Below are 10,606 nucleotides of genomic sequence, written 5' to 3' on the forward strand. Positions count from 1 at the left end.
AGTCGCCGAGGCCCCGCCCACTCCCTGGCATGGCGTCTGCTCTGCCCTCCATTGGCTGCAGGCCTTGGAGCTGGCGGTAGCGTTCCCTCAGCCCCTGCCTTCTCTCACGCAATCCGCTTGCCAACACTACACATCATCATTTTCTAATTGGCTCCCTTCGCGCCCACCAATCATCAGGCTGACTGCCCCTCAGTGATGAGAGGAAAACTGCGGGGCGATTGGCTGTGAGGAAAGCTAGGGTAGGAACCCCCTCACCCTCAGTCTTGCAATGTTTTATCCAATGGGAAAAGTACCAGTGATTCTAAAGACCACAAGACTAGGCCCGGGGAGGGTGGCTGGGAGTGCGCAAGCACCAGGGAACGAGATGTGCTCAAATGAAATCAGAGAGCCTCGTTATCATTCTCCCCGCCCCACTCCCCCAACAACTACGCACTTTTAAAATCTGTCCCTTCCCCCACCAGTTTCTGCCTGTGGGGTGAGCGCTGTAGCCCCTCAGTCGCAGGCTGCTTTGAACTGCTAGTAATTTAAGTATCTGAGGTTTTTTTGCTTTGGTGGTCAGGTTTTGACATGGCTTTTTCTATCTCTGCAAAATGGCTCCACAGATGCAAAAACTAACTTCCTCTGCGTCATTAAAAAAAAAAAAAAAAGGTTGTGATTCAACTAATTTGCTAGGTTTTTCTAGAACTTTAAAATTCTCTTTGTCTACACATTATTTCTACCCCCAGCTTTTCCTAAATGAATGCTGCTATTAATTGTACCCTAATATTATATTTTATTTTGTTTGTGATCAGAAATGGCTGGTCTTTGATGAGGCACGATGGTGGAGTTTTGGCTCTGGTTCTAGAATCCACATAGCAGGTGACTTCCACTGTGACTCTAGCCAAATCACTGCTCCTCTCTGAGCTTGTTTCTTCTACATTAGACATTCCTAAGGAGAGGAGATAATTGCCCATTGCAGCCTTGCTGTGGTAGCAGAGGAAGGAACCTCAGAATCCATCAACAGGAAAATGGATAAGATGTGATATGTGTTTTAGATGAACTACTAGAATAAATTTGATCTATGTATAGCAACATGGCTGGATTTTGCAAAAACAGAATGTTGAGTGAAAAAAGAAACAGAACAAGATTTATAGTACAATACTGTTTATGTAAATTAAAACACACCAATACCATATATTTTCCACAGATACACATAAGTAAATAAACACATGAATGGTGGTTTGGAAGGACACACATTAAGTACTGAAGAGTGGTGCATATGTGGGGTTGGGAAGGATGAGATCAGGGATGGGTGATGAAGGGGACAAAGCAAAATAATAAAAGGACCTTGCATGGACCAATGATGATATAGTGTGCCAAGAACTGAGGAATAGGGTCAGCTCAATTCTGTGCACCTGAAGAAATAAATAAATAAATAGTAAATTAATTGAGTGCCTAGGGAGTAGGCTAGCTGTGTAGATCCCCAGACTTGGGCTTTTTAAAATGTTATCTTTCCTTCTGAATTTATTCAAAGCTAAACCAAGTCCCAGCTGTATACAGTGGAACCTTAAGAAGGACTTGCAGTTTAGGCTGAGAAGTTCCTCTAAAAGCCATTACATTGCAGGGGGCCATTTCTTAACCCCATTGCCTACATGTTTGATCCCTCCCCCATTCCCAGTTCCTATTTCCATGGTGGTCTTATATAAGAAATACCTTGTTTGAATTTTGGGGTGAGGACTGAATCTCCAGACGTTGGGAAGAGATGGGGTTCTAAAGTATTCTCTCCTTACCTGGTGCTCAGAAGCTGGGCCGAAGGAAGACAACCTTATGAGATGGGAGTTGACTCTTTTGGCACATACATACATGAAACATTTCAGGTTCCATCTCCTAAGCACTCTATTTCCTGCTGCAGGCACATATTAAGTTTTGTCTCCTCTCCATTGTGTGTGTGTGTGTGTGTGTGTAGTCACATATATGTATTTGCTCACATATGTGTACCAGGCAAGTTTTCCTCAGGGGTTCTTACCCACACAAAGTCACACAGATACACACTATCTCATTCAATCATACCTCCTCATGTGATCATACACAGATAGTAGGAGACATAGACACACACACACACACACACACACACACACAGAGAGAGAGAGAGAGAGAGAGAGAGAGAGAGAGAGAGAGAGAGAGAGAGAGAACATCCAATATAACATTGTTCATTTCACTTTTTCCATTTACAAAATCCAATGATGAATCCAGGCAGTTAGAAAAAGGAAATGGAGGAAAACCCCCCTGAGTCTACCCTATTTGCCCTCCTGCCTTGGTCTTTGCACCCCAGCCCTCAGAAAGGCATTCCTATCATCATCACTGAGAGAATAGCCCCACCCCAAACACGCATTCCCAGCCTCTCAGCTCCTCTGGCTTGCTTTTCCAGGGCCACTCCACAACCAGGGTCATCAATATCTCTTCTGCCTAGAGTGCCCCCTTCATTGCTTTTGGGTCAAGACTTCCTCAGTTCAGGGCCTATCTTGGGGTAGAGGTGGAGTTTAGGACAGGAGTTTATAAGGAAGGAAAGGAGATGGAAAGATCACTGCCCCAGACTTAGGCAAAGAGTTCCAACTTGGCTCTCCAGTCTAGAACTGGCCTTGAAGTAAGCTCAAAGTGTTTTTTGTCCATGGAAAAGAGGCTTGGGACCTTCCACCTTTGAAATTTGGGTGTAGTCTGCTCCACTTTGGGCATAAGTAAGAGTGGATGGAGAAAAAACTTCTGGGAAGGATGCTTGGGGCCCAACCAAGGAGGAGCTCAAGAACTGTGAGGCTAGGAAGGGACAAAAAAGAGGTCAAGCAGAAATGGAATCAATTCCACAGTGCCTTGAAGTTTGTATAACTATTGATTATCAAGGTCTCCAAAGAATTTTCATTTTAGGGGGGAGTATTGTGAACCCAAGGGACAATTGTGGGGTTGAATTTAGCTCTGACCCCATGGTCTGGACCCCAGGTTCTCTGGAGAGTTCAACTATTTCCTTATGGGTGACTTTCCTTGTCAGCATATACCCACATCATCCCTAGTGGGGACTAAAGTGGATATATATTCCTAGGAGGAAAGGTTAGGAGAACCAGGAGGAAGCTTGAGTGAACGTAGCTAAGTTTGGTATATTCTGGTTGAGGAGCCCATCCCCCATTCCGCTCTTCATCTAGCCTGGGCACATCATGGAGGCTCTTCTTTGTATGCTCTTGGCTTCTCAAACAGCCTCAAGAAACACCTGTGAAGTCTGGACATGGTAGGGAGGGATTGGAGATTGGGCTTTGGACCAAGGTTAGCCAAAAACAACATTGCACACAACATAGCAATTTAAACATCCTTGCTCCCAAGGAATACAGCACCCCATTTGGTCCCTCTTGTCTGAAGACTTAAGCCAATATTTCCTAAACATCCAAGTCTTGCTAAAGAATTTGTAAGGGGGAGGGGAGTGAATGGGAGCCCAGGGGGCGATACGATCTCTGGGAATCTATTTTACAGGAGAAATTTCCCATTTCTTGACAATGTCAAAAGGGGGGACATTTAAGCAAGAGAGCCTGTTTCCTCAGCTGTTATTATTAAAAACCCTGCATTTTCAGTTTGTTTTCATTTACTGAATCATTACTTTAGAAAGATAGTAGAGGGGAGAGGGAAGGGAAGGCAGGGAGGGCATGGGAAAAGGAGATTGTAGAAGTGGAGGAGGCTGCGGGACAAGCCCCACAAAACTAGAAATGCCTCTTTCCAGTTCCTCACCCCGTTTCCAACCCTAGGGAGGTGTCGGCAAATTGCCTCAGTTATGAATGGTTTGAGAGCCTGAACTGAAGCTTGAAAAAGAAGGCTTCTGTATGGGTCCCACCCTTCCCCTGCTGCTGGCCCCAGTATGGTGATTCTGACTTTCCCCCTGCCTATCACCTACTGGCTTGCTTCACATGACACAGTAGGGTTCTCTGGGAGCTGGGGCACCTCCTGTGCCCCAGCAAGGGGCATGAGTCCTCAGGCACTTCTTGAGGTCCTTGTTAAGCAGGAAGCAGACGATTGGGTTGACGGCAGCCTGGGCGAAGCTCATCCAAACAGCAGTGGCCAGGTAGCGGTGGGGCACAGCGCAGGCTTTCACAAACACTCGCCAGTAGCAGGCCACAATGTATGGTGACCAGAGGAGCAGGAAGAGCAGTGTAATCGCGTAGAACATTCGGCCCAGTTGCTTTTCACCCTTGACCTCGTCCATGCCCAGTAGCCGCCGGCTAGCTGCATGCCCATTCTGCCGGATACCCAGCAGAGTTGGTGGCATGGGCCCACGGCCAAAGCCAGCGATCCAGTTGGCAGCAGCCTGGCCGGTAGCCCCAGGGCCATGGAATGTCCAGTTTTGGCTGATGGCTGGCACCATCTGCACTGGCTTCATCTTGCGGTGACGATACTCGAAGAGTAGCAGCTTGCCATAGACAGCATGTGTGGCTGCCATGAGCACAGCCAACATAAGCATAAAGCCCAGTGTGTCATTTGCTTTGAAGTAGCGATGCTCAAAGATGCACTGGTCCTCCTCTCGGATAAACTTGTAGGTGCCCACATCAAAGACAGGTGGGAAAGCCATGGCCACAGACAAGGTCCAGGCCATGCAGATGACAGCTGCGCATGTCCAGAGTGTCATGCGCTTGGCATAGAAGCGGTGGTGGGCGATGGCCATGTAGCGGGTGACGCTGATGCAGAACAGCATGAAGGCCGCATGGAAGCAAAAGAGCACAGCCATAAAGGCCACAATCTTACAGCTGAGTGCACTGAAGGTCCATGAGGAGCCATGGCGCACAGAAGCCAGTACAAAGGGGAAGCAGATGGCAGAGCGTATGCCATCGGCTAGGCACAGGTCCAGCAGAAAGTAGTAAGGAGCCTTGTGCAGGGCACGCTCCTTGAGCACCAGCAGGGACAAGATGGCATTGCCTGCCAGGCTTACACACATGATCAGTCCCAGCAGCACCAGCTTCACATAAGCCGATGCTGATGGCAGAGACAGAGCGCCGCTCACCTCTTCGGGTTCTCCGGTGGTGTTGGCCATACTGAGGGGCAAGGGCTACCCCCAACCCTAGGGGATCGGCCAGTTCAGCATTTGATGGGCCCTGGCGGACTCCATCAGTTTTCTTGCTGAGCTACACCTGCAAATGGGAACAATGGAGGGAGATACAGACAGAGGGATAGAGAGATGAGGGTAGGAGACAGAAAAAATGCAGAGACAGAGTGATAAATGAGATTGAAAAATAGAAACAAGGATATAAATGGATAGAAAACAACACTGAAGTGGAAGGGATGGATCAGGATGAGGGGAGGGAGAAACAGATGAGAAAGAAACAGAGAGGACAGGTTAGTGTGTCTATGAGCCCTTCCCATCGACTCCCCAGCTATTCCTGCCCCTCCTGTCCTTGCTGAGTATAAGTGCTTTATGTCTCCCAATGTCCTCAGATTTCTTTCTTCCTCCACTCGTCTGTAGGGCTGTAGATATTGGTACAATTCTTTTTCCCTTTTACAAGCACTAAGGTTGTATTCAAGCATTTTTTTATTGCTACCCATAATCCAGTACAATTATGTATGTGTGTCACATACACATAAAAAACACAGAGCTCAACTAAAAGTTTTACACACTACTTGTCCAAATTGTAATATACTCTTGCATTTCTATTGTATTTCATGTTTTGTTTTATTAAACTATTGGCAGCCACTCATTAGATGTCTTTCTGTCTTTCTCTCCCATTTCCTCTCTCCCTCACTTACTTCTTTTCTTTTTTTTTCTGTACTGGGGATTGAATTTAGGATCTCAGGCCTGGTAGGCAAGAGCCTACCCCATCCAATGAGCTACATCCCTAAACCTTCTCTAAAAATTTACTTTTAAAACTCTTAATTTTGGGCATGTGAGATGGCTCAGTGGGTAAGAGCACTGACTGCTCCTCCAAAGTTCTAAGTTCAAATCCCAACAACCACATGGTGGCTCACAACCACCCGTAATGAGATTTGACACCTTCTTCTGATGTGACTGAAGTCAGCAACAGTGTACTTAAGTATAATAGTAAATATTAAGTATAATAGTAAATAAATCTAAAAAAAACCCTCTTAATTTTGCAATAGGATCTTGGGAAGTGGACCAGGTTGGCTCTGAACATTTTCTCAACCCAGGCAAGCCTTGAATTGGGATCATCCTACCTCAGACTCCCATGTGCGAGGATTACAGCTCTATGCCACCATGCCTAGCAGACCTTATTCACGGACAGGAATGTGTGCAGCATGCTCTGTGAGAAGACTAATCTTGTTAAATGGTATATTTCAGAGACACAGTAGTAGGAAGTGAAGTCACAGAAGACCAAATGTTGTAAAGCTGTGGATTATGATGAAGCCCCCGGCTTTATTTTATGTTAATTTGGGATTATGTATGAATTTAAAAATGTTAAGTATGCTTGTGTTGGTCCATTGAAAAAATATTTTTTTACATTAGGTCACACACTGTTTTATGCTCTGGGGATACAGTTGTGAATCAGACAGGTAAAAGATTCCTATTCTAGCACTTGGGAGGCAGAGGCAGAGGCAGAGGCAGAGGCAGAGGCAGAGGCAGAGGCAGAGGCAGAGGCAGAGGCAGAGGCAGAGGCAGAGGCAGAGGCAGAGGCAGANCAGAGGCAGAGGCAGAGGCAGAGGCAGAGGCAGAGGCAGAGGAGGCAGAGGCAGAGGCAGAGGCAGAGGCAGGTTTGAAGCCAGCCTGAGTTACAGATCGAGTTCCAGGGCATCCAAGGCTACACAGAGAACCCTGTCTCGAAAATCAAAACCAAAACAAACCAAAAACCAAAAAATGAACCATCCAAAAGCCAACACAACAACAACAACCAAAAGGATTCCCTACTCTTGTATAATTGACATTTTTGGTAACAAGAAGAGACAGGTAGAGTTGGTATATCAGCCGATGACAATACTGTAAAATATAATTGTAAAGTAGGGGAAGAGGTTTTAAAGTGCTAGAGGTGAGGAAGGTACTGAAGTTGTTGATGAGGCAGCTAGGGAAGGCTTCACAAAGGAGTCATCATCTAAGAAAACTGGTGAGGATGTAAGTCCTGTGGCTGTTTGGGAGACTAGAACTCCAGGTAGACAAATAGTCAGAACAAAGGCTCTGAGATGGAGCTATTCATGGCACACTGGGAAGGAGCAAGGAAGCCATAGTAGGTGGAATATTGAGCAAGGGGCAAGTGTTAGGTGGTGATGTAAGTCAGAGAATTGGCAAGGACATAGCATAGAGGCCATAGTGAGGACTTTGATTCAGAATTACTTGGGAGGCTTTTGAACAAAGATTAAGATGTGATTCTGGTTCAGGGTTGAATAAGATTCTACTTGTTGCCGGGAAAACTGGGCATATTCCATAAAGGTAGGGAGATTAGTGAGGCTTCATTAGTAATCCAGGTAAGAGGTCATAGTATCTCCATTTCCTTTCTCACCAGAATCTCTGTCTTCTATTTATATCATATACTCTTCAAATTTAGATTGTTACTTGCCTCATCCCATTAGAACAGAAGCTCCACAAGGGCAGGGTAGGTAGGTAGCCTCCCCTCTAAAAGGTCAGTAACATGCACAAAGTAGGTTCCTGCTGAAAAGGTGCCAAGCTAATTGACTAAAGAACTAGACTGAACGCTGAGTGCAGAGGGCTCCATGAAAGTATTCACCCTGGATTTGCTGAAAGAACAGTTTTAGGAGTAGGAAAGTGCCTGTTGTGTGCAGGCAGGCAATGTGGGGATATGACAAAGTGACAGCATTTCCCAGAGGGAAGGGAACTAGGCCAGCCCACATGGAACTGAAGAGGCTCGGGATTACTGTTATGGCTGGATATGAACTGGGGGACAGGTTAGGGAGATGGGTCTTGAAGTGGATGTCTTCTTGCCAATTCCCTCCTAGTAAAGTTGTCCTCTTTGCATTGTTTCTAGCTCAATACAATCTGGCCTGTCACCTAAAAGCAGGATTATTTTGGTAGTACCAATTAATCTCATAGCCAATGGCCTACTTAAAAGAGAAGGTGTAAGGGCAGGAGTTGGAGAGAATAAAGATAGGTCTCTTTCAGTCACTCAAGACCTGATGTCTCCCACTCCTTCCAGGACTGCAGACAGCCTTCCACTATGTATAATCAAAGGCAACGTATGCGTGCACACACACACACACACACACACACACACACACTATGCCTTAGCTATAAGGGGAGGGAAGGGGCAAAGATTAGGCATAGAGATGGATTGATTGTAAGCAGTAGTCAGATACACAGTGAGTGACAAAGAGAGACATTTGTGTGACAGGCAGATGGTGACATAGGAGAAGGAAAGACAGAAAAAAATAGAAAAAGGACAGGGAAAGAGACATAAATGGAGAAAGAGAGGGGAGGGAGAGTGACTTAAAAGAGACATAGATAACAGAGCAACAGAGAATGAGCAAGAGAGGAGACAGAAAGGGTGGAGAAGGAAAACCATAAGAAAAACCAACCAGCCAGCCTGCCAGCCAACCAACCAGCCAACCATCTAGAACACAGCTCCTTAAAGCATGGTTTGTAACTGAATGAGTTACTAACCTATGGGGTTGCATAACTGAATATGGAAGTTTCAAGAAATTTTACAAAATTTCTGGATATGTAATGACCAAAATTTAATTCAAAATCAAAAGTGTGATGAATCCCATACATTTTTGACAGCAGGTGCTCATGCTGCATTATAGATGCAATGTTACTGAAGCCATGGTTCTGAGCATTTAACACGCATACTTTGCACTGTACATGCAACCCAATGACAACAAATGGTACCCGAAATGCCTCGGTGAAGACTTGACACTACTATATGCTATGAATTGCAGCGTTTTTGTTGTACATACAATTGTTTTTCTTTTATAAAACATAATGGCTGAAGTGCAGAAAATTAAAACCTTTAATCCTTTCCTATTGCCCTGTAAGTATCAAAATAGTATGCCATTATATTGTATTGTATTAGAATATTTGATTTTAAAAAATGCCATTTCAGATGGATCTCTGTGAATTCAAGGGCAGCCTGGTCTACGTAGAAAGTTCCAGGGCAGTCAGAGCTTACAGAAAGAGACCCTGTCACAAGCACCTGCCAAAATAAGTAAGTAAATAAATAAATAAATAAAAATTTGCCATTTGAGTTGTTGGTTTGAGTGTCATAAAAAAAATCATTAGATGAGTTTTGGCTTGGAGATAGGACAGAATTTCCAGCAAATTTTGAAATGTCCCTAACCATACTTCTGCCATTTTGTACTATGTGTCTAAGTGAAGTGAGGTTCTCAGCATTGATGGTTATAAAATCAAAATACCAATCAATTCTTAAAAACATTGAAGATGCCTTATATGTTTCAGTACCAAATATTCAGAAAATACTTAGTTATCTATGTCAAAAAGTATGTCCATCTCAGCATGCAAATCCACTTTTGCCTTTAATGAATAGTAAAATTATATTCATGCGTGAGATGTTTCAAATAAACTTGTTAATAGTAAATGTTTGATTTGTATACTTATTTTATATAACTATATGCATACAAAATTTCTTAGGTGAAAGGGGTCATAAGTAGAAAAAAATTTAAAGAACCCTGTTGTAGAAGACCAGGTAGAGATGGGAGGCAGTGAGCAATACGTAGATAGAGACAAAGCACACCAACATGTAGAGAGGAAGATATACTAGACTGAAAAGTAAATAATTTGTAGCTCTGAGTCTCAGTGAAAACAAACATTAAAGTTAAAACCAGTTGCCGGGCGTGGTGGCGCACGCCTTTAATCCCAGCACTTGGGAGGCAGAGGCAGGCGGATTTCTGAGTTCGAGGCCTGTCTGGTCTACAGAGTGAGTTCCAGGACAGCCAGGGTTACACAGAGAAACCCTTTCTCAAAAAACAAAACAAACAAAAAGTTAAAACCAACCTTCCTCAAAAACAAAACAAAACAAAAAACACATGAATAAGGCCGGGCGGTGGTGGCGCACGCCTGTAATCCCAGCACTTGGGAGGCAGAGGCAGGTGGAGTTCTGAGTTCAAGGCCAGCCTGGTCTAGAGTGAGTTCCAGGACAGCCAGGGCTATACAGAGAAACCCTGTCTCAAAACAAAACAAAACAAAAAAACAAAAACCAAAAACATAAATAACAGTAGCAACAATGACAACAACAAAACCCAATACAGCAAGCAAAGCCCTGTTATTGCCTGGGAAGCTTGAAGAGGTTGTATTAATGAGGTCAGGGACTCTTAAGCACAATCTGGCAACTGTAGCTGAGGCTCAGTTAAGGCAAAGGATAAATGTATGTTTATGTGCACAGCACATACATACCTGCCTGTGTCTAGACACCTTTGTGCACAGACCTACACACTCACAGGCTTTCTCAAACACAGTCTCATGGGCAGCAAGTATAGTACATATGTGCATGCACACACACACATGCACACTGCACACACACATGCATATGCACATACACATTGCACCAGAGGTGAGCAGGCACAGATGAGGTAGTTGTATTTGTCTTAGTACCAGGGCTTTGTTCTTTACAAAGGCATTACTGCCCCCTAGAGGACATTTTAGAAATCTACAGGAATTGTGTGGGGGTGGAGGTGGGTGGGGGGGTGG

At 44.6% G+C, this 10,606-nt stretch overlaps 1 protein-coding gene across 1 annotated transcript in view; it reads right to left on the reverse strand.

Annotated features, from left to right (window-relative positions):
- Window positions 1-2,139: 2,139 nt before the first annotated feature.
- Gpr173 (G protein-coupled receptor 173) overlaps window positions 2,140-10,606 on the reverse strand; it is a 24,074-nt gene continuing 15,607 nt past the window's right edge. Inside the window, exon 2 of the mRNA XM_029534476.1 lies at window positions 2,140-5,272. Coding sequence (XP_029390336.1) covers window positions 3,917-5,038 — 1,122 coding nt within the window. The 5' untranslated portion in view covers window positions 5,039-5,272 and the 3' untranslated portion in view covers window positions 2,140-3,916. The remainder of the gene's footprint in view (window positions 5,273-10,606) is intronic.

The sequence above is a fragment of the Mus pahari genome, chromosome X, assembly GCF_900095145.1.
Source record: "Mus pahari chromosome X, PAHARI_EIJ_v1.1, whole genome shotgun sequence".
In the NCBI taxonomy this organism is placed as follows: Eukaryota; Metazoa; Chordata; class Mammalia; order Rodentia; family Muridae; genus Mus; species Mus pahari.